Source organism: Lithobates pipiens, unplaced genomic scaffold (genome assembly GCF_037356315.1).
Source record: "Lithobates pipiens isolate NorthernLeopardFrog02 unplaced genomic scaffold, aLitPip1_a1.2 Scaffold_23, whole genome shotgun sequence".
Lineage (NCBI taxonomy): Eukaryota > Metazoa > Chordata > Amphibia > Anura > Ranidae > Lithobates > Lithobates pipiens.
In genome coordinates, this window is record NW_027507785.1 from 73,719,942 (window position 1) to 73,745,022 (window position 25,081).

The 25,081-nt window shown below is 46.2% G+C and overlaps 1 protein-coding gene across 1 annotated transcript in view; it reads right to left on the reverse strand.

The window, feature by feature from the left end:
- LOC143927662 (peroxisomal acyl-coenzyme A oxidase 2-like) overlaps positions 1-25,081 on the reverse strand; it is a 59,084-nt gene that overhangs the window by 26,823 nt on the left and 7,180 nt on the right. The window contains exons 3-10 of the mRNA XM_077451884.1: positions 22,216-22,378; positions 16,865-17,016; positions 15,101-15,208; positions 13,721-13,840; positions 10,558-10,673; positions 8,961-9,133; positions 8,057-8,219; positions 5,167-5,357 (exon numbers count right to left, since the gene is read on the reverse strand). Coding sequence (XP_077308010.1) covers positions 5,167-5,357; positions 8,057-8,219; positions 8,961-9,133; positions 10,558-10,673; positions 13,721-13,840; positions 15,101-15,208; positions 16,865-17,016; positions 22,216-22,378 — 1,186 coding nt within the window. The remainder of the gene's footprint in view (positions 1-5,166; positions 5,358-8,056; positions 8,220-8,960; positions 9,134-10,557; positions 10,674-13,720; positions 13,841-15,100; positions 15,209-16,864; positions 17,017-22,215; positions 22,379-25,081) is intronic.

The window sequence follows — 25,081 nt, forward strand, 5'->3', positions numbered from 1 at the left end:
ATGGCATCACGCAGTTGCTGCAGATTTGTCGGCTGCACATCCATGATGAGAATCTCCCATTCCACCACATCTCAAAGGTGCTCTATTGGATGAGATGTGGTGAGTGTAGAGGCCATTGGAGTACAGTGACCTCACTGTCCATTGGTGAGATGATTGGAGCTTTGTGACATGGTGCATTATCCTGATGGAAGGAGCCATCAGAACAGTGGCGGAATTATCAGGGTCGCAACAGTCGCAAGTGCGACTGGGCCCTGTAATTCTCTGCCACTTCAGGGGGCCCACCGGCAGCCCGCCCGCCGCCCTCCGCCCGCCGCCCGAGGGGCCCAGCTGACTGTCCGGCCGGGGGTGTGCGTGTGTGGTGTTACTCATTGTCGCTTGTCATGCCGTGGTGAGAGGGGGGGGGGGGGAAGTGCTCCGTTGGCTCCGCCCCCGCCTATCCAGAGCGACTGTAAGGGAGGTGGGGCGAACACAAAAAAAACAGCCAATTCAGTGAAGGCGGGGGAGGAGCTCTCTGAAGCAAGGCTTTCCTGGAGGAGCGGAGGCACGCTTCGTGGAGGAACTTTGTGTCACTCTGCAGTCTGCAGGATTCTGAGGAGGGGGAATCGATCATCATCGATTGATTGGCGGTAAGTCGCCATCCCCCCTCCAGATTGTGCCAGCCCGCCACCCCCCTCCAGTGCCACCACGGCACCACCTGCCCTCCAGTGCCCCTCCAGTGCCACCACCACCCCTCCAGTGCCAGCAGCCCAACACCCCCCCAGACTGTTCCACCCCATCCCCCCCCCCCCCCCAGACTGTTCCACCCCATCCCCCCAGACTGTTCCACCCCATCCCCCCCCCAGGCTGTTCCACCCCATCCCCCCCAGACTGTTCCACCCCATCCCCCCCTCCCCAGACTGTTCCACCCCATCCCCCTCCAGACTGTTCCACCCCATCCCCCCCCAGGCTGTTCCACCCCATCCCCCCCCAGGCTGTTCCACCCCATCCCCCCCCAGGCTGTTCCACCCCACCCCCCCAGACTGTTCCACCCCATCCCCCCCTCCCCAGACTGTTCCACCCCATCCCCCTCCAGACTGTTCCACCCCATCCCCCTCCAGACTGTGCCACCACCTCCCTCCAGTGCCACCACCACCCCTCCAGTGCCACCAGCCCACCACCCCCTCCAGTGCCACCACCACCCCTCCAGACTGTGCCACCCGCCCTCCAGTGCCATCACCACCCCTCCAGACTGTTCCACCACCCCCCTCCGGACTGTTCCACCACTTCCCCTCCAGACTGCCACCACCGCCCCTCCAGTGCCACCCCTCCCTCCAATGCCACCACCACCCCTCCAGTGCCACCAGCCCACCCCCCCTCCTGTGCCACCACCACCCCTCCAGACTGTGCCACCCCCCCCCCTCCAGTGCCCCCACCACCCCCCCTCCAGTGCCACCACCATCCCCCTCCAGTGCCGCTACCCCCACCTCCCTCCAGTGCCACCACCCCCCCCTCCAGACTGTGCCACCACCACCCCTCGAGTGCTACTAGCCCACCACCCCCCTCCAGTGCCACCGCCACCCCCCTCCAGTGCCACCACCCTTCCAATGCCACCACCCGCCCTCCAGTGCCACCAGCCCACCACCACCCCTCCAGACTGTGCCACCACCACCACCCCTCCAGACTGCCACCACCTCCCTCCAATGCCACCATCCCCCCTCCAGTGCCACCACCCCCCCTCCAGTACCACCAGCCCACCACCACCCCTCCAGACTGTGCCACCACCCCCCGGACTGTGCTATCACCCCTCCAGTGCCACCACTACCCCCCCTCTAGTGCCTCACCATCCCTCCAGACTGTGCCACCAGCCCCCTCTAGTGCCACCACCACCCCTCGAGTGCCACTAGCGTACCACCCCCCCTCCAGTGCCACCACCACCCCTCCAGACTGTGCCACCACCACCACCCCTCCAGACTGCCACCACCCACCCTCCAGTGCCACCCCTCCCTCCAATGCCACCATCCCCCCTCCAGTGCCACCACCCCCCCTCCAGACTGTGCCACCACCATTCCCCCTCCAGACTGCCACCACCGCCCTCCAGTGCCACCCCTCCCTCCAATGCCACCATCCCCTCTCCAGTGCCACCACCCCCCCTCCAGTACCACCAGCCCACCGCCCCCCCTCCAGACTGCCACCACCCCCCCGGACTGTGCCAGTGCCACCACCACCCCCCCCTAGTGCCTTCACCACCCCTCCAGACTGTGCCACCAGCCCCCTCTAGTGCCACCACCACCCCTCGAGTGCCACTAGCCCACCACCCCCCCTCCAGTGCCACCACCACCCCTTCAGACTGTGCCACCACCCCTCCAGTGCCACCACCCCTCCACCCCCCCCTCCAGTGCCACCCCCCCTCCAGACTGTGCCACCACCACCACCCCTCCAGACTGTGCCATCACCATCACCCCTCCAGCCTGTGCCACCACCACCACCCCTCCAGACTGCCACCACTGCCCTCCAGTGCCACCCCTCCCTCCAATGCCACCATCCCCCCTCCAGACTGTGCCACCAGCCCCCTCTAGTGCCACCACCACCCCTCGAGTGCCACCACCACCCCTCGAGACTGTGCCACCACCCCTCCAGACCCCTCCAGACTGTGCCGCCACCACCACCACCCCTCCAGACTGCCACCACCACCACCCCTCCAGACTGTGCCACCACCCCTCCAGACTGCCGCCACCCCTCCCTCCAATGCCACCATCCCCCCCCTCCAGACTGTGCCACCACCACCCCCCCTCCAGACTGTGCCACCACCACCCCCCCTCCAGACTGTGCCACCACCACCACTCCTCCAGACTGTGCCACCACCACCCCCCCTCCAGACTGTTCCACCACCGCCCTCCAGTGCCACCCCTCCCTCCAATGCCACCATCCCCCCTCCAGTGCCACCAGCCCACCACCCTCCCTCCAGACTGCCACCACCCCTCCAGACTGTGCCACCACCACCCCTCCAGACTGCCGCCACCCCTCCCTCCAATGCCACCATCCCCCCTCCAGACTGTGCCACCACCACCCACCTCCAGGACCACTGCCACCCCCCCTCCAGTACCACCACCATGTCACCCACCTCCAGTACCACCGCCACCCCTCTCCAGGACCACCATGCCTCTCCAGTACCATCGCCACCCTCCTCCAGTACCACCACCCACCCTCCAGTACCACCGCCACCCACCTCCAGTACCACCACCCACCCTCCAGTACCACCGCCACCCACCTCCGGTACCACCGCCACCCCTCTCCAGGACCGCCACCCCCCTTCAGTACCACCACCGCCACCCACCTCCAGTACCACCGCCACCCCTCTCCAGGACCACTATCCCCCTCCAGTACCACCGCCACCCCTCTCCAGGACCACTATCCCCCTCCAGTACCACCACCGCCACCCACCTCCAGTGCCACCACCAGCCCCCCTCCAGTACCACCACCACCACCCACCTCCAGTACCACCACCTCCAGTACCACTGCCACCCCTCTCCAGGACCACCATCCCCCTCCAGTACCACCACCGCCACCCACCTCCAGGACCACCACCCCTCTCCAGGACCACCATCCCCCTCCAGTACCACCGCCACCCCCCTCCAGTACCACCACTGCACTGGTGACACAGGTTTCACTCGGGACACAGGCTGCACAGAAATGTTTTACTTTGTTCTACAGTGGAAAAAAATATAGTATCAAAATCATGCTTTTCGGGGGGGGGGGGGGGGCCCTTCCTGATTTCTTGCATCGGGGCCCTGAGGTTTCTAGTTACGCCTCTGCATCAGAAGATGGGGACACTGTAGTCATAAAAGGATGGCCATGGTCAGCAACAATACTCAGGTAGGCCGTGGCATTTAAAAGATGCTTGAATTGTAAGGGGCCCGAACGGTGCCAAGAAAATATCCCCCACACCATTACACCACCACCACTCTGAACCATTGATACAAGGCAGGATGGATCCATGCTTTCATGTTGTTTTTGCCAAATTCTGACCCTACCATCTGAATGTCTCAGCTGAAATGGAGACTCATCAGACCAGGCAAAATTTTTGCAATCTTCTATTCTCCAATATTGATGATCCTGTGTGAATTGTAGCCTCAGTTTCCTGTCCTTAGCTGACAGGAATGGCACCCGGTGTGGTCTTCTGCTGCTGGAGAGTTCGATGTGTTGTGCATTTAGAGATGGTATTCTGCATACCTCGGCTGTAACAAGTGTTTTTTTGAGTTACTTTTGCCTTTCTATCATCTTGAACCTTCTGCCCATTCTCCTCTGACATTAACAAGGCATTTTTTTTCTCCACACAACTGCCACTCACTGGATATTTTCTCTGTTTCAGACCATTGTCTGTAAACCCTAGAAATGGTTGTGTGTGAAAATTCCACTAGTTAAGCTGTTTTTTTAAACATTCAGACCAGTCCATCTGGCATCAACAATCATACCACGTTCAAAGTCACTTAAATCCCCTTTTTCCCCCCCATTTTGATGCTCGGTCTGAACTTCAGCAAGTCATTTTTATCAAGTCTAGATGCCTAAATGCATTGAGTTTCTGCCATGTGATTGGCTGATTAGTCATTTCTGTTACCAAGCAATTGAACAGGTGTACCTAATAAAGTGGCCAGTGAGTGTATATGGGAGATGTTTTATATAAGAAAGGATCTGAATTTCTGTCCTGAGTGTTACACAGCTCTGCTACACAACGGGTGACCTGATTTTTCTTTGCCACAGATATGCAATACAACTAGCTTACCCATCTGACCTCTGTATGTGACTGTACAGAGAATGAGTAGCAACAGGCTGAAGAGGCCATCTTTCTGCTCTCTTCCAGTCAACATGTTCCTAATCAGCATATGTTAATGCAGGGCACCTGACCCTTCCTCTCCCTGTCTGAGTGCAGCTACACAGAGGATTTTATTAGGTCAAAGTTAGTTATTTATACTATAAAGAAATTATATGATATTTTAAATAAATATATGCTTGCATTTACTGAATTTTTGTTTATTACTCTACTGGAGTTCAGCTTTAAGTTCGCTTGCAGTTTTGGGCTTATTCTTTTTTTAATATATATATATATATATATATATATTTATTTTTTATTTTTTTAATATTAAATAAATCTTTAAAGTAAGTATTCATTTTTTATTAAATAGTTCATACCTTGCAGCTTGTAGGTGTAGGACGGTGTTTTCCCCTTCATAAGTACATGAAGCAACAACCCTGGTGTAAAGTGATGGTAATCCGCTGAACAGAGAGTAACCGTGACCCCCGCAGGCTTTACGGCACACCTCCACACCATTGGAGCAAATCTCTGTAGCAAAACTTTTTAGGCCGGAAGCGGTAGCGTGGAGCTGGAGTAAAAGAACCCAAGATGGTTTATCTATCATGTGCATGTTGTAAGCAAAATGCAAAGCACAGGCCATTCATCTCTCACTCGTCCCAAACCAAATATATCATTTTAATTTATATAAAGCACAAATACACCATGGTAACTTAAATAAAAATGTTTCCTAGTTTATAAGTAGTGTATGTACAGTTGTGCTCATAAGTTTACATACCCTGGCAATTCTTTTTTTTTAGAGACTATGAATGATAACACAAAAACTTTTCTTTCACTCATGGTTAGTGTTTGGCTGAAGCCATTTATTATCAGTCAACTGTGTTTACTCTTTTTAAACCATAAATCACAGAAGCTACCCAAATGACACCAAAAGTTTAAGTTCAAAAGGTTACACACCCTGGTGATTTTGGCCTGATAACATGCACACAAGTTGACACAAAGGGGTTTGAATCACTATTAAAGATAACCTCACCTGTGATCTGTTTACTTGTAATTAGTGTGTGTATAAAAGGTCAATGAGTTTCTGGACTCCTGACAGACCCTTGCATCTTTCATCTAGTGCTGCACTGACGTTTCCGGATTCTGAGTCATGGGGAAAGTAAAAGAATTCTCAAAGGATCTGCAGGAAAAGGTAGTTTAACTGTATAAATCAGGAAAGGGATATAAAAAGATATCCAAGGAATTGAGAATGCCAATCAGCAGTGTTCAAACTCTAATCAAGAAGTGGAAAATGAGGGGTTCTGTTGAAACCAAAAAACGGTCAGGTAGACCAACTATAATTTCAGCCAAAACTGCCAGGAAAATTGTTTGGGGTGCAAAGAAAAACCCACAAATCACTTCAGGTGAAATACAGGACTCTCTGAAAAACACGTGGTGTGGCTGTTTCAAGATGCACAATAAGGAGGCACTTGAAGAAAGATGGGCTGCATGTTCGAGTCACCAGAAGAAAGCCATTACTACGCAAATGCCACAAAGTATCCTACTTACAATACACCAAACACAGAGACAAGCCTCAAACCTTCTGGCACAAAGTCATTTGTAGTGACGAGACCAAAATTCGGCTTTTTGGCCACAACCCTAAACACTAAATTTGGAGAGGAGTCAATCAGGCCTATGATGAAAGGTACACCATTCCTACTGTGAAACACGGAGGTGGAACGCTTACATTTTGGGGGATGCGTGAGCTACAGAGGCACAGGAAATTTGGTAAAAACTGATGGCAAGATGAATGCAGTATGTTATCAAAAAAAAAAACTGGAGGAACATTTGCATTCATCAGCCAGGAAGCTGCACATGGCAAGTTCCTTGGACATGCCAACATGACAATGATCCAAAACACAAGGCCAAGTCGACCTGTCATTGGCTACAGCAGTATAAAGTGAAGGTTCTGGAGTGGCCATCTCAGTCTCCTGACCTCAATATCATTGAGCCCCTCTGGAGAGATCTCAAACGTGCAGTTCATGCCCAAGCCCAAGAATTTACAGGAACTGGAGGCTTTTTGCCAAGAGGAAGGGGCAGCTTTAACATCTGAGAAGATAAAGAGTCTCATCCACAAATACCACAAAAGACTTCAAGCTGTCATTGATGTTAAAGGGGGCAATACACCCCGTATTAAGAACTGGGGCATGTAAACTTTTGATCAGAGTAATTTGGGTAGTTTGTCAGATTATGATTTAAAAGATTAAACACAGTTGATTGATAATAAATGGCTTCGGCCAAACACTAACCATGAGTGAAAGAAAAGTTTTTGTGTTATCATTCATATTCTCTGAAAATGGCCAAGAAATCCCACACAAAAAAAGGAGAAGGGAGAAGGGAGAAATATCCATCAATCATAACGCCCACCGCGAAGACAAACCTACGGCTTTGTCACGAACACTCCCACCAACTGCTTGCTCCGTCGTCTGACATTTTTTTTTTTAAAGTGGAGCTACACCCAAAAGTGGAATCTTATTGCTCCTCCCCTTCAGTGCCTTATGGGGGGAGGGGGAAGCGTACCTGTTTTTTGACAGGTACCCTTCCCCACTTTCAGTAGACAGGGCTGCGTCATTGTCCCTCAGAAGTTCACCCCCTCCTTTCTCTGCATCCAGGCCAGTCAGAATGCGCAGCGCAAGGTGGATAAGGTGCTTTGGGGCAGAGCACCCCCCAAGTTGATGGCATGTGGCCTAGCTTGTCCCCCCCCTTCTTGGCCTGCATGCTCAGATAAGGGTCTGGTATGGATATTGGGAGGACCCCACGCTGTTTTTTTTTTTTTCAGAATTTTTTTATTGCTGCCATTCTTTTTTTACATTTCAGCTCTTAACGGGAAAGCTGCTGTTGGCTTCCCGGCAAGCTCCTTTACAGCCAGATATTCTTCATACAGAATTCGAATCGCTCTGAAAATTTGGAATTAGTTAGAAAACAAACAGACTAATTTCAACAAAATTCGTTAACCATTTCATTCGCAGATTTGGATACATCCGAATCACCGAGCAACCAAAAATTCGTCCAAATTTACATGTGGACCGAAATAAAATTGCACATGTCTAATCAGAGAATGTTTATCACTAAATTAAATGATGTACTCTTCATACACCACATCCCAAAGCTGCACCTTGGCACATGAATGGATAGGCACACCTGGCAGCAGCTTTGGGATCTCAGTACATAATCTGTGTCTGGCTGCCATGTGAACGGCAATGTTTAAGAATGGAACAATTATATACTTACCTCCGCTAAAGAGTTGAAATTCTCCACTCTTATCTCTTTGAAGGCCTCGTTGTAAAATGCAGTCATCTGTCTGGCCATAAAATGAATGGAGTAACAAGTTGCCAGGAGAGGCAACAGCTTTTGTTGCTGGGTTTGGTAATCAAGGATTTTAGCTTCTTGGGCTCTATAAATGAAATAAAAAATCCTAAGTTGATTAAAGTGATTGTAAAGTCTTGTTTTTGTTTCTATAAAAAATAACAGCCATATTATACTTACCTGCTCTGTGTAATGGTTTTGCACAGCAGCCCGGATCCTCCTCTTCTCGGGTCCCTCTTTGGCTCTCCTGGCCCCTCCCTCTTGTTGAGTGCCCCCACAGCAAGCAACTTGCTATGGGGGCACCAGAGCCGAGTCACAGCTCTGTGTGTCCATTCAGACATAGAGCTGCGGTTCGGCCCTGCCTCCTCCCTCTCCTGACCTGACTGGCTACCTGACTGACAGCAGTGGGAGCCAATGGCGCTGCTGCTGTATCTCAGCCAATCAGGAGGGATAATCCCAGACGGCAGAGACACTTGTGGACATTGCTGGACAGAGATGGGGCTCAAGTATTAGGGGGCTGCTGCACACAGAAGATTGCATTACGATTAAAAAAAACCTTTAAACATTTGGGAATATTATATCACAAAACCATGTCAACTGAATTATTGGCTGTATTATTTATTTCTACTTTGAAGAGCTTGGTTGGCACAAGAACCCCCACAGTTAAGGAACACACATGGAAAAATAAAGTAAGCCCATACACCTTCTGACCTCCAATCATAGCCGTACCATAAAAATGTACTTGACCTTAAAGTATATTTAGGCACAAGAACAAAAGTGGGGTTCCTCTTTAATATAGTCCCTGTAAGCAGCATGGTAATGTACATACCCAGGTTTCATCTCTGATTGACGTCTGACTGCAGAGTACCTCACCGAGATCGTACATGCCTTCATCAGGGTTTCCACAATCTCACCACTGATCATTGCAACCCGTACCGCAATCATGGTGAAATAATTTATCTTTTCTGATCCACGTTTCACATAGGAGCCATCGGGCAGAACCTGTCAGAGATCGAAACAGTATGGTCTATCAGTGTTATACTAAATTTGAAAACTGAACTCAAAAGTACACACAGTCTAGTACAATGATAGAGAGAGATAGAGAAAAAAAAAAAAAAAAAAAATTATATATATATATATATATATATATATATATATATATATATATATATATATATATATATATATATATATATATATATATATATATATATATATATATATATATATATATATATATATATATATATATATATGCAGCAGTTTTACCTGCCAAAAAAATACATTTATTTAGGACTGAGATTTACACAGCGCAACTAACAGGGGATGGACCTAATCTGAGGAGCTCATCTGTCAGTCTGCACTCCTCTACTCAACATGTTCATTGTAGTGCACCTGATTGGCTCCTTGTGCTGCTTCTTCCTGCTATTGTGTCTTTGCTGCTGTTTGCATCTCAACACAGAGTAGGGTCAGCAGTGCCTAGTGAACTTTGAACATATGAGATGCCAATAAAGTATATTTTTTTGTTTACAAACGATTGTTGAGACATATGGATTATACAATCACATGACAGTATACAACATAAAGTTGATGTCAAGAGGACATCTATGATGACCAAATTAAAGAAAAACAATTCTGAAGCATACAGAAAAATTGTTAGAAATGCTGATTCATAATTATCTGAAATTAAAGCTATAAAGACATGGGGGGGGGGGGGTGAGTCTACCTGAAAGTATTGCTCATGCAAGTGCGGTACCCTAGAATGGAGGTAAGTCTGGTGGTAGCAAAATATACCCGTGGGCTTTCCATGCGGCCCATGTGCGTTCAAAACAGGTGCATTTTATCTTGCAGGGTATACAAAATCCTCTCCATTATAACCATATCTACGCTGTGCAGAATGAAGGATAGGGGTATTGCAGGGGTCTTCCAATGGAAAGCAACGACCCACAAGGTGGATATGCAGATAGTGTGTACTAAGCTCCATACACACTATCAGATTTTCTGCTGATTTTTTCCTTCAGATTTACCAAAACCATATAATATGAGGTCAAACCTTAGGAGTTTCCCATTTGCATGCAGTCAGGCAGGCCCTTGCACTACATGGTTTTGGTAAATCTGAAGACAAAAATCAGCAGAAAATCTGATAGTGTGTATGGGGCTTAAGACATTCCGCCTTACGGACGATACCTGGGATTGACGCTCCAAGCAGGACACATTGAGATTGTGAGCTGTAGGGGAGTGCCAGATATCACAGAAGCAACAGCCGTCACTTTCCTCCACACTGGAGAGAGTAGCCCACAATCACAAAATATGTGCTCAAAGGAGCCTGGAAGCTGGCAGCCCCTGAAGCATACTCCAGATGTTCCAGTGAATATATATTTTTAGTTTTGATTGCTGCAAATAAAACTACTAAACACTTTCAGTACCTCAGAGAATCTGCTTAGCATGTTTTCCTTTGGAATTCGAATGTTTCTCATCATGAGGTATCCATTGTCAATCTGTTGAAAGGCCATCTTGGGCCCAATGTCACCAACGGTTATTCCTGAAAGGAAGGGGGCAATGGCTGAACATTTGGGATTCATATATATTTTCATATATAGCAGAGAGGACCTTATTGATTAAAATGGTTGAAATAAGGATTATCTGAGGTGCTCAAGTCACCCAATTCAAACCTACACTTGAAACAGACAGTTGGAGACTGTGGGTTGATCTACTATAGTAAAATAGGCTGTTCACTTTGCAAGGGACCTTGCAAGGAAATTTCCCTCAGAGCTTATTGAATGTGGTGAAAATTCACTTTGCAGAGAATACCCATATAACATGTAAGGAAAAAAAAAAAATAGTATGTTGCTTGTTCATGACTGTATGAGGAAAGTCAGCAGAGCTTCACCTCATTTATTAAGTGAATAGAAAATTCCAATGCAACAGCCCATTTGCCTTTATTAATTCAACCCCTGAAAGTCTTGCAGGTGTCTGATTAAAACAAGTATATAAACCCAGTGCTTAGACAATGATAACCGAGTACTGATGCTCACACCAAGAACTGTGTATAACATGTGTTTAACCACTTGCCAACCAGCTCACTCTGATATACGTTGGCAAAGTGGTTCGTTCCCACGAATCGCCGTACTGGTACATCTGTATCTTTAAGGGCGATATGTCTCTTCCTCTAGTCGCTCCTAGCCACACACAGTTAGAACACACATTTAACTCCTTGATCACCCCCTAGTGTTAACCCCTTCCCTGCGAGTGACATTTACACAGTAAACAGTGGATTTTTATAGCACTGATCACTGTATAAATGGCAATGGTCCCAAAAACGTGTCAAAAGTGTCCGTCGCAATGCCGTTAAAAATCGCAGATCACCGCCATTACTAGTAAAGAAAAAATAATAATAATAATAATAATAAAAATACCATAAATCTTTCCCATAGTTTGTAGATGCCAAGGCTTTTTTTCAGTGGGAACGCAGGGGAATACAGTGCCGGAACAATCACCACTGACAGCAAGTGGTGCTGGGGTGTGCTGCAGGGTCTATTGATACTCACAGCTAGGGGATCTATTCTAACTGGAGGGTATCTATTTTTGCATGGGGGTCTTTTTTTTCTGAGGAAGTCTATTGTTGCAGGTAGAAGAAGACGTATTGTTGCTGGGGGTGGGTCTTATATTGCTGGGGGGTCAGTTGTTGCTGGGAGAGATCTACTGTTGAGGGAGGGGTCTAGTGATGCTGGCTGTGGGGAGATCTGCTGTTGCTGCTGGGAGTCTACTGTTGCCAGGGGGGATTTTTTGTGGTGAGGTGGTCTATTGTTGCTGGCTGCCAGAGAATCTATTGATACTGGCTGTGGGGAGATCTGCTGTTTTTTATTTTTTTGTTTTTTTTTATTTAACCACTTGCTTACTGGGCACTTAAACCCCCCTCAGTCCCAGACCAATTTTCAGCTTTCAGCGCTGATGCACTTTGAATGACAATTGCGAGGGCATACAACACTGTACCCAAATGAAATTTCTATCATTTTTTTCCCACAAATAGAGCTTTCTTTTGGTGGTATATAGTTACAGCTCGGAGTTTTATTTTTTGCTAAACAAACAAAAAAAGATGCAAAAAAAAAAAAAAATCATGTTTTAATAGTTTGTTATAAAATTTTGCAAACGGGTCATTTTTCTCCTTCATTGAAGTGCGCTGATAAGGCGGCACTGATGGGCTGCATTGGTGGGCACTGATAGGCTGCATTGGTGGGCACTGATAGGCTGCACTGGTGGGCACTGATAGGCATAGTTAAGGCGGCACTAATAGGCACAGATAAGGCGGCACCGATGGGCACAGATAAGGCGGCACTGATGGGCAAAGATGGGCACAGATAAGATGGCACGGATGGGTGGCACGGATAAGTGGCACGGATGGGTGGCACGGATGGGCACTGATAGGTACCACAGATAGATGGGACTGATGGGCACTGATAGGTGGCTCTGATAGGCACTGATGGGCGGCACTGCTGGGCACTGATGGGCGGCACTGCTGGGCACTGATGGGCGGCACTGGGGTGCAGCACCTTTGAGCAGATTGGGTGGCACTGTGGGTGGCACTGTGGGTGGCACTGTGGGGTGGCACTGTGGGGTGGCACTGTGGGTGGCACTGTGGGCACTATGGGCACTGACGGGGGGCACTGACGGGGGGCACTTACTTTTGCTTTTATTTAATTTCAGGATGGCACTGCGGGAGGCAGGTGGGCACAGGCAGGTGGCAGGTGGTCCCATGTATTGATGGCCGTGATCGGGACTGATGTCCCGATCACGGCCGCCGGTGATCGGCTTTTTTTTTCTCTCCTCGCGCTATCAGCGCGAGGAGGAATAATAGCCGATTACCGGCTCCGTTCTATCACATGATCAGCTGTCATTGGCTGACAGCTGATCACGTGATAAGGGGTCGGGATCGACCCCTTACACGGATCGGTGATCAGGCGAGTCTCACGGACTCGCCGATCACAGAGCGCGCCGCGCGCGCCCCTCAGGGGGCGCGCAGGCCGCTCGTAACCAGGACGACGTCAATAGACGTAGTCCTGGAAATCTAGGTCCGCGCTAATGCCGTCATTCGGCAATAGCGCGGTACCCAAGTGGTTAAAGAGGTTATAAACCTCTAAAACAAAATAAACAAAAAAAACCTGCTAAATACTAGCTCATTATGAAATACTTACCTTAGAACGAAGCCCTGCAGCGGTGCCCGCACACTGCTGACATCTTTTCCAGAGTTACTTCCAGGTTTGCGGTCTCCAGCACTGTGATTGGCCAGAGACGCAATTACGTAACTCTCGCTCATGCGTACAGGAGCCACCGGTCATGGCACGGACCCTGAAGAAACTGCACAGGCGGATGTTTCTTCAGAGTGCATGCGCCGATGATGTAATCGGCACAGTATACAGTAAAAATCTCCTAAACGGTGCAAGTTAAGGCGATAATTATAGTACCTATAGATAAGCCTTATTGCAGGCTTACCTATAGGTACAAAAACACCAGTTTGGTAGAGTCCGGCCCCCCAATGTTTTTTTTTCCAATGGACCCCATAGGGACTTTGAATCTGACGTGAAGTGTTACCTGGGAGTGGAGAGTGGTCCTTTAGGCTCCGGATGGGAACAATGAAAGGATGCATGCCAAAGTTCTTTCCATTGCTACGCAATTGGGCCAGGACAAGAGCGTGAGTGCTGGTCTTTCCTACTGTGCAAGTCATAGAAAAGAACATTACATAATGTAACATATTAAATATGGATATCATTTGTTTAAACATAAAGTAACATTGCATAGGAGAACATATATGCATCAGCTTTGGATTGTACATCTGTCATCCTTGTTACACAAGTTACTACAAAGCTTGTAGTAATCACTAAGACTAATGCCTCCGTACACACTAGCGGAATTTCCGTCGGAAAAAACTTGGATGGTTTTTCCAACGGAATTCTGCTCAAGCTTGGCTTGCATAGACACGGCCACACAAAAGTTCTCTGAACTCTCCGTAGTGTGACGTACAACACTACGACGAGCCAAGAAAATGAAGTTCAATGCTTCCAAGCATGCAGAGGAATTTTGCACATCGGAATTGCTATAGACCATCAGAATTTCCGATCTGAACTTTTTCCGAACTAAAAATTGAGACCCTGCTCTCAATCTTTTGCTAGCGGGAATTCCACCAGCAAAAGTCCGATGGAGCGTACACACGGTCGGAACATCCAACCAGAAGCTCTCATTGGACTTTTGCTGGCGGGATTTCCGATCGTGTGTACGGGGCTTCATACTAATAATTAAATGATACTAATACTAGTAATATTTTTATTTATAATAAATCACTCCCCTGTTTTCCCTCTCAGGAGCGAATTATTAACGCTGAACCAAGCCTTCCAATCCTTTACAGCCAAGGAAGCTGTCATCTTAGCTTCTGTTTGACCTGCTGTTGCCTTGGAGCTGCACATATGATCAGTTATGACACCAAGCTAGTTAACTGTAATGGTTCATTTGCAAAGGAAGAAAAAAAAAACGCTGCACTTAGATGTGTACAGCATGTAGGTTTGTGTGCATCTAAATGAAGTCCTATAGTAACCATTCAGCTGCATCTCCAGGCTCGATCACACAGCAGAAAACAAAGTGCTGTGTTTAGCTGTATATTTTGTGCATGATCGAAATATTGTGTGTAAAATATGGACCTAAAGTGCAGATCTATGCATATTAAATCTGCAGCTGTGTCCTAATTTTTTTGTGTGCGACCAAATACAGCGCACATTTTCGTATGCAGTCACAGCTGTGTGTATGAGCTCATTGATTCCTATAGTGCTGCATTTAGGAGTGTACCAAACTATTTGTTGTATACATCTAAATGCAGCATTTTTTTCTGTGTTTCTATGTGAATGAGCCATAAATTTGCAAAAACATGCATAAATGCTTACTTTGCTCAATCAGTAAAACAATATAAAAGCATATACTTACACTCTCCTGGCCACCATTTTGTTGCTGTAATGGTTGGAGTGTCAATAATAAATTCCTGGGTTGTGGGATCAAAGGTGGCAGTTGTTTCTAAACCTCGAAGATAAGTGCCTGAAACAGATCAACAAGCTAGGTGAATGAACTTGGATCTTTGGCTTTTAACACACATGCTTGACAAGCATTTCCTTAGCCACTAAAAATGCTGCCGAGACCTGTATATTAACCTTAAAGTGGAAGTAAACCCTCCTATTGTTTTCAGCCAAGGAAGCTGCCATCTTGGCCTCTGTTTGGTCTTCAATTGCCATTGGATGGTTGACAGTTTGGTTGAGAGCACAACCAATGTGACGGTTACATTCCCAACACATGCCAGGAATGCAACTACTTTTTAAGCTGTTAAAATTGATGGGTTTAGTTCTACTTTAACCGGTTCATGTCTTTTTACGGGGGCAGAACGGCACCCCTGCACAAAGCCCCATACTGCTATAGGGGTTCCCTTTAAGACCTGCCAGAGGGTATGCACCCGCTGTACAGAGGGGGACCCGATGGTCGCGATCGCTGCTGGCCATGCGCGATCGTGTGTGCGACAGCCAGCATGGGGATTTGTGTGTATAAACACACAAATCCCTGTGCTGTCAGGGTAGAGGAGACATCTCGTTTGTTCCTACTAAGTAGGAACAGCGATATGTCTCCTCACCTAGTCAGTTCGATACCCAGTTAGAACACACATTTAACCCCTTGATCGCCCCATCGTGTTTACTGTATAAATGTCACTGGCAGGGAAGGGGTTAACACTAGTGGGCGATCAAGGGGTTAATGTGTTCCCTATTGTGTGTTCTAACTGAAGGGGGATGTGACTGTGCAGGTGAGATAACAGATCACTGTTTATACTCTGTATGAACAGACGATCTGTCCGTTCTCCCCTCAGAGAACCGGAAACTGTGTGTTTACACACAGATCCTGGTTCTCGGTGTGCCCCGAGCGATCACGGGAGCCCTGCAGTGATCGTGACCGCCGGACATGCGCATCGGCTCTGTGCGCGAGCAGGGGGCATGCACGTGTGCCTGCGGCGCATACGCCCCCTAGTGCCCAAATATGTTACAGACGTAACATGACGGCAATTTGTGGAGCCGAGCCGTGTTGCCAAAGTACAACTGCAGTGGCTGGTCGGCAAGCGGTTAAAAGTAGAATTCTAGGCGTGGCATATTTTTACATAGTTACATTGGTTCAGCTTGTTGTCACCACCCCAGCTCTCCGCTTTTTCTGGTCAGAGGTTTTGCAATCATTTAGAAAAGGCGACTGTGCCACACAGACAACCTTCTGTTTTCACAATGCATCAGGCCAGCCACCCAACACTGGAACTGGAAGTAAGTGGAGATCACTTGAAGAGTAGTGGTGTTTACTTCATTGACCAGTTTTCAGTGGCATCGTATAGAATATTTATTATATACATTATATATATATATATATATATATATATATATATATATATATATACACACACACCTATGTAAAAATATACCATGCATGGAATTTGTTAACCAGCAACCAACAATGCTCTACTCTTATAGTCTGCAACGAGGATTGCAGGAACACTTTTATGTACTGTACAACAGTGGAGGAGGGATGCTAGCCATGCTCTGTGTATGGTCAGATTTAGATCTTACAAATGACTACAGATGATGATGATAAAAGTCTTCCACAGAGACAAATACAGAATATATATAATAAAAACAACATTAGACAAGTAATCAATCTGTAGTAACATACCATGCCCCAGCTCAGTCTGAGCATAGGTTCCTAAGATTTGGTAGTTGTTGGCAAGCGGCAGCCATTTGGCCATTTGCTCATCTGTACCCAGTGCAGTGAGAGATCGTTTAAAGACGCCGTGGATGTTAAGAGAGAACTCTCCGCTAAGCGTCCTAAAAAAAAACAAAAAAAAACAACCAAGTGGAAAAATTACCTTAAAATAGGAACAGGATACTGTGTGCAGTTATATTAAACATTTAAATACTCAAACACATGACAGCGTGACACCCATGAGCCAACAGCAAATACCAAAAAACAAAAACAGGTTGGAAAATCATGTCAGATGATTTATCTAAATCAATCATCACACACACACACACACACACACACACACACACACACACACACACAGAAAACTCATCTTATATGGATTCATTACACACAGAGTGATATATTTGAAGCATTTCTTTCTTTTAATTTTGACGATTATGGCTTACAGCTAGTGAAAACCCAAAATTCTGTATTCCCAGAAAATTTTTAATATTGTGAAAAATTTTAATATTGTAGACTCATGGAGTTTCGTTACTGAAGCTAGAGAGGGCAAGATTAGTCAAAATTCTGCAGAGAAACCAATCAGGTTTTATTGCTAAAGCTTAATTAAACAAGCGGAGGTTGGAAGCGGATTGGTTTCTCTGCAGAATTATGCCCTCTCTAGCTTTAGTAAATAAACCTCACAATGTCACACTCTAATCAGTTATCTAACTGAAAACAAGGTGACAGTTTTCCAGAAGACAGTCATTGACACCCTCCACAAGGAGGAGTCACAAAAGGTCATTGCTAAAGAAGCTGGCTGTTCAGAGTGCTGTAGCCAAGCATATTAATGAAAAGTTGAGTGGAAGGAAAAATTGTGGTAGAAAAAGGGTGCACAAGCAACAGAGATAACCCCCACCTTGAGAGGATTGTGAAGCAAAGGCCATTAAGAATTTGGAGGAGATGATTCCCAAGGAGTGGACTATCGCTGGTGTCAGTGCTTCAAGAGCCATCACACACAGATGTATCCAGGATATGGACTACAACTGTTGCATTCCTTGTGTCAAGAGACTCCTGAATCAGAGAATGTCAGAAGCAGCTTACCTGGGCTAAGGAGAAAAAGGACCGGACTGTTGCTCAGTGGTCCAAAGTCCTCTTTTCGGATGAAAGTGAATTTTGCAATTAATTTGGAAATATGGGTTCCAGAGTCTGGAGGAAGAGTGGATAGGCACAGAATCCAATTGTATGATGTCCAGTGTGAAGTTTCTACAGTTTGTGATGATTTGGGGAGTCACGTCATCTGCTGGTGTTGGTCCACTGTTTATCAAGTCCAAAGTCAGGGCAGCCTTCTACCAGTAAATTCTAGAGCACTTCATGCTATCACTATGTCTGATTGGCCAGCAAACTCACCTGACCTAAACCCCATAGAGAATCTTTGGGGTATTGTCAAGAGGAAGATGAGAGACACCAGACCCAACAATGCAGATGAGCTGAAGGCCGCTATCAAAGCAACCTGGGCTTCCATAACACCTCAGCAGTGCCTCAGGCTGATCGCCTCCATGCCACGCCGCATTGATGCAGTAATTTTACGCAAAAGGAGCTCTGTCCAAGTATTAAGTGCATACTATACTGCACATGGATATACTTTTCAGTAAGGCAACATTTCTGTATTAAAAATACTTATTGATCCTATGTAATTTTCTAATATACAGAATTTTGCCTTTTCACTAGCTGCAAGCCATAATCGTAAAAATTAAAAGAAAGAAATGCTTTAAATATATCACTCTGTGTGCAATTAATCTATATAATTTTCAAATTTTTTGAGATGCACTTGTATATATGCACACACACACACACACACACACACACACACACAGTGCCTTGAAAAAGTATTCATACCCCTTGACATTTTCCACATTGCCATGTTAACACCAAAAATGCAAAATGTATTTTATTGGAATTTTGTGATTGACCAACACAAAGTTAGGTTATAAAAAATATCCCAAGCTTTGAAAATCTCACAGGTATATGCTTACATGTCCTTAGATGTGGTTTCTGCATTTAATTAGTTTTTTTTTTTGCCTGGTATGGTTTCTTCCTGTCTACACTAATTTCCCCATTATATGTATGGAGGGAGCCATGGTTGTCACACTGGCTGGACTCCTAGCTTTTCTGCCTTGAATTATCTCCCTTGCATTGTGGTTTGATGCGACTAGTAGACTTGCAAAAGAGAGACAACATTGTTTATGCTGTCCTTTCATTTCACAGGCCAGTAAAAAAAGACTGCATTTCTGGTATTATCAACAGGTATGTGTTCTGTACTTGCTAAAAAGTCTTTAGCCAAAAAATAAATAAATAAAAACGCAACCACCACAGCTAAGGACTGGTAACCAATTTAAAACTCCAAGACCCACAATGTATATTCGGGCAGCGGCTTCATCCTCTGCGTCTCTTCCTTGTGGTCCAATAGGATCAGCAGGCATTTTGGTCAATTGGGAAACGGGTCTCATTACCCGATTCCTGATTGGCGGGGAGGAGAATCAGTGTGAAAATAGTGCCCGAGCCCATCCTGCCAAACTGTGAACATGTGGAATTCAAGTGAAGAAGCTGGCAGAGAAGTGCCAAAACAATGCTGTGGGTCTTGGCCATGAAAACATTATAAATATAGAGATTTGAGGGTGGAATGGGCTACATTTGCTTAGGGAAGTGTGGAAAAAGGGTAAGGAAACTTTGTATGAAATCTTTAATGAGATAATCATGAAAGCTGCCAATGCTGACCATTCCTTCTGACAAAGTTGGTTACCAGGCCATCATGCTAATGCTTTGGCTTCTATAAGGCTTCATGCACAAGAGACGCCGGTGCAAACTCTGCTGGACACATGTTTCAAACCGGCGCTTAGAAATGCCTGTTTTTCTGCGATTTAGCAGCGTTTTACCACGTTTGCCTCTAGAAGCATTTAGTTAAGATAACATCATAGACCCTCCCCAAGCTCAAAAAACTGTATTATTAACTATTTCAGCAATTTTGTGAGACCACAGTGAGTAGCAGCAGCTGTGAGAGCAGCAGTGTACTTGTATTTAGTGTGTCACTTGCCACAAGTTGTGGATTGTCCACCTGCCATGTCATTTGCTACAAGTTGTGGATTGTCCACTTGCCACAAGTTGTGGATTGTCCACTTGCAATTGTTTAAAATATTTTTTGAATGGTTTTTCATCATTTGCAATCATTTTTTAATGTAAAAAAATAAAAATAAAAAAATAGGCCACCCTTAAAAATGAAAACGCGGTAAAGCGCGGTAGCAGTGTTTTGCGTCTGAAACGTGGAAAACTTTTGCGTCTGAACCCATTTTTTTGCTTCTGGAAAAACAGGGTTAAACACAACTGCCTAAAAACTGCAAAAAACTAGACTGTGTACATGGACACATAGGATAACATTGAATGAGTTCAGGGGCAGTTGAAAAAAGTGTCCAACTGCCTCCGAACACGCGTTTAACAGCGTCTCGTGTGCATGAAGCCTAAGTTGTGTCACTGACCTGAAACAAGTATAAAGATAAGGAATTATGACACCTATCTGTTATTTATTTACAGCATGCATGTCTTGGATCAATGGCTTAAAATGTGTTGATGCAAGATGCTCTCAGGGAACATCACTTTTATGATGCGACTGACCCAAGTACATCTTAACACAGTGCTAGGCCTTCTTAATGTATGACAGAAGAAATGGGCTTTTTGCCCACAGCTTTAACTTAAATCTTTTTCATTCTTCTGTACAGTTCTGGCTTCTAGATTAGCCTCTTAAAAGTAGACCGAAGCCAATGAAAGAGCCTGTGATTTTTTTTTTTTTTTTTTTACGCTGTTCTACCCTCACATTTCCCATCCATGTTAAATCCTGTTCCTGCCCCAGGATGAAAATGATTAAATATACGGCATTTAAAACTCAACTTTCCATTGATCAGCCGCAGATTCTCATTAAAAACGGATAAATATCAAGAACCCTTCACAAACCGATGTGTAGATACAAGCCAAAACACTTTAGCCCTTAGCTGTTCTTATTTCTATCAAAATAAAGTGAAGAACACAAGGATTTGTACATTGTATAATTACAACGTGGATAAAACTGTCCATATCAGGGTTTCTCAACAAGGGTCCCTCCCAAGGTTGCTAAGGGTTCCCAGAGCAGTGAGCAATTTCTGTCTTTTAGATAGCTTTCCATTGACATTGAACTTTTTAGCTATCTGTAAAAGGGGCAATTCTTCCCAATAGCCACAAGCTTAAGAAGCCTTCTTCCTATGGACCATCACACTGTACATTGACCATCAATGTCTCATGAAATATAGATATAGTCATTTCTGGCAGGGGTTCTCTGAGATCAGAAAGTTATTCTGTGTCAAAAAGGTTGATAAAGACTGCTCTATATAATGGAAGCTTGGAGATGAAGGAACATGTTTATTCAGGCAGGTTTATTTAGGTGGGCTGACACTAGCACGCCGAGAGCTGCGGCCATTCGAACATCATGATGTACTTGTTCCTGTACTAAACAAAGTTACTACGAATAAAATTTTTATACTACTTTACAGGCTTCACTATTGGTTGCATTATCTTTTCATTGGGTATCACTGGCCGCCTGGGTGAATGTTATTACATCCCATATGAGAGTTCAATAAAGTTTTTGCTGTGTGAAAATGTCTAACGATTAGCCGCAATCCTGGTTTGGATTCCACTTAAGGCTGGGTCCACACCGCTGCGGCAGCGAGAACCGGATGTGATTCGCACCGCACTGCAAATCACATCCGATCTCTGTGCGATGCGAGTTCAGCCATACAGATAGTATGGCTGAATTCGCATCGCACCCGCCGCAAACTCGCACGGGACCCTTTTTTTGGTCCGCAGCATAATCGGATCGCATGGGTGTTCACACCATGCGATGCGATTCCTGTCCGAGTTTGCAGATCGCACTGCGATATGCGAACTGATCTGGGGGTGTCATTAAGGTTTCACTGACACTCCCAGCAGTTCGCATAGGGCAGTGTGAACTGCCGGCGGGAGGCATGCGATGCGGGAAAACGCCGCGGATTCGCGGCATTCCCACATCGCTTCAGTGTGAACCCAGCCTAAAACTGAAGAACGGAGCTGTGGTCTTGGTCTATCTATTACACGCCTGCTTTTTTCAGCTGTCTAGTAAGCAGATTGGATTTCCATGTGGTGCGGTGTGCTTTCTTATACACATTGAAGCTGGCGAAGGTTTTATCAACTCTGCCTTCTTGGATTTAATTCTCATTTAGCGCCACATGTGGACTTTTTATATGTTTATTCAGAAACCCATCATCAGCTATTAAAATTACCTGAGGGCATATTCCATCTCTCGTCCATCGTCTTCCCATCCCAACTCCTTCACTTTCTTCTTTAAATGGAAAATATTCTGGACAGCTCCTTCATATCTCTCTGATTGGGTCTTGAAGTACAGGTTCTCAAGGCTGAACACTGGGTCCTTCTGAATGGTGATCACTTGAGAGACAGAGGACAATTTATTGTTTTTTTATATAGCTTTATTAGTATATCAAACCATGGACACCAGCTGACTATCGAACATCCCTACCACCACCTTACAATGCCCACAGATACAGAAAAATTATCTCATTAGACCCCCTTTGACAATAACTGGATATATAAATGCTGCAACTGAAAATACATATTTGAGGACCACTTTGGTGAGTGGATCCTAAGTCTAGGTGGCACATAGCCTGTGTCATCCAACTGGACAATCACCACGGTGGTCCATGTTTGTTGTAGGTTAAAGCAACATACAGTTTATGAGTCCTGGGTGGTTTGATCTCCCAAATCAAGAACACAGACAGCACACGCATGCGAAGGACAGTTTTAATAACAAATTCAACAACCAAGTGTCAGCGTTAGTCAACAATTATATTCAAACCATAATTTTCAACCAATTCTTCTTGGTATGGATCCGTTAATACATAAGACCCTTACCTTCGTTCTGCATTGTGGGAGGAAATCCACACAACCAAGGTGAGGTAATTCTGTTGCTATATACCTGTGCTAATAGATATCTTTAAAGCCAAAACTTTGTTTTAGCTTTGGATAGAGCAGATGAGGATTAGTGGTCTGTCCTGTCTGGGGAGATTCAAACCTTTGCTCTCTTGTTCTAGTGGCCATTGTCACAACGACAGAGTAAGGGGAAAAAAAAAATTGAAGCAATCTCCCTGGCTTTGGGTTGTTTTGCTTTCACTTCCGTTGTCTATGGGACATTAAGTCAAATGAAAAATCTTCAAATGAGACGTAGAAGTCAAAACAAGTGGCCAAAAGCCAACATTGTTATTAAAAAAAAAAAAAAAGTAGTGAGTAATTATATATATACATACATACATACATACACACACACACTACAGTGTAGATTTGCTGTCCCCTCAAAATAACTCAACACACAGCCATTAATGTCTAAACCGCTGGCAACAAAAGTGAGTACACCCCTAACTGAAAATGTCCAAATTGGGCCCAAAGTGTCAATATTTTATGTGGCCACCATTATTTTCCAGCACTGCCTTAACCCCCCTTTAGCATGGAGTTCACCGGAGCTTCACAGGTTGCCACTGGAGTCCTCTTCCACTTCTCCATGATGACATTGGGGAGCTGGTGAATGTTAGAGACCTTACATTTACACTCAGCTTCTTTTGCAAGACAGTAGTCATCTTGGAGGTGGGTTTGGAGTCTTTATGTTGGAATACTGCCTTGGGGCCCAGTTTTCCACAGTCAGTATGTCACAGTCAGTGTTGGTCATCTTACTTTAAAAAAGTAACTAGTTAAGTTAGAAATTATTTCTCCCAAAAAGTAATTGCATTAGTAACTCTGTAACTACATTGGAAAAGTAATGAGTTACTCAGCAAAGTAACTGTTACAGGGGTGGTATTGAGGGGGTGATAGCAGTGGTGTACTTAAGGGGGTGGCAGTGGTGGTGTTGTACAGTACTTGGGGGGGTGGCAGCGGTGGTACTTGGGGAAGGGGGGGTGGCAGCGAGTGGTGGTACTTGGGGGGGGGGGGGGGGGCTGGCAGCAAGGGGTTGTGCCATCCTCTCCCACCATCACCACCTCTGGCTCTTACTGATTCCCATCCCCCACCACCGATCTCATCCGTACCATATCCCTCCACTCACCTCTGTTGTAGAATTGATGGTGGGTGGGTAGGGATGGGATCAGTAAGAATCAGAATCAGAGGTGGTGGGAGGACTTGGGATGGATCGATTGCACTGCAATTCGAATCGTCAGACAGTCACTTACTTGAATGCCTCCAGGCATGCCTTTCCTCATGGGGAGAGAGACCCTCCCCTTCACTCGATTGGTGTCAGCTGACTTCATTCTTCAGTGTCCGTCCCGCCTCCCTACATTCTCTCTCTCTGGATAGGTGGGGCGGGATGGGGCAGTCCAGACGGTCTCTCTGAGTCTCAATCTCTTCTCAGCTCAGCGGGCGAAAGCCCCCCTCCCCGCGGCGGGACGAACGGCCAGGCAGCGCGGCCACGACGGGCCTTCCGGGGCGGTAGATGTTATTGCAGCAACACTGCCCAAGTAATGGGAACTGAGTTACCATGAGGGGAAGAGTAATCAGTTAAATTACTCATTACCCTCTAAAGTAACTGCGTTAAGTAACTCTGTTTATTTTAACTGAGTTACTTACATCAGGGGTCACAGTACATGTTGGCATTCATGGTTCATGAACTGAAGCTCCCCAGTGCCGGCAGCACTGACCAGACCATGACACTCCCCACCACCTGCTTGACTGTAGGCAAGACACTTGTCTTTGCCGATACAAACGCTTGACACTATCTGAACCAAATAAGTTTATCTTGGTCTCATCAGACCACAGGACATGGTTCCAGTAATCCATGTCCTTAGTCTGCTTGTCTTCAGCAAACTGTTTGCGGCTTTCTTGTGCATCATCTTTAGAAGAGGCTTCCTTCTGGGACGACAGCCATGCAGACAAATTTGATGCAGTGTGCAGCAAATGGTCTGAGCACTGACAGGCTGACCCCCCACTTCTGCAGCAATGCTGGCAGCACTCATACGGCTATTTCCCAAAAACAACCTCTGTATATGACGCTGAGCACATACACTCAACTTCTTTGATCGACCATGGCGAGGTCTGCTCTGAGTGGAACCTGTCCTGTTTTGGCATACGTGCTGCAGCTCAGTTTCAGGG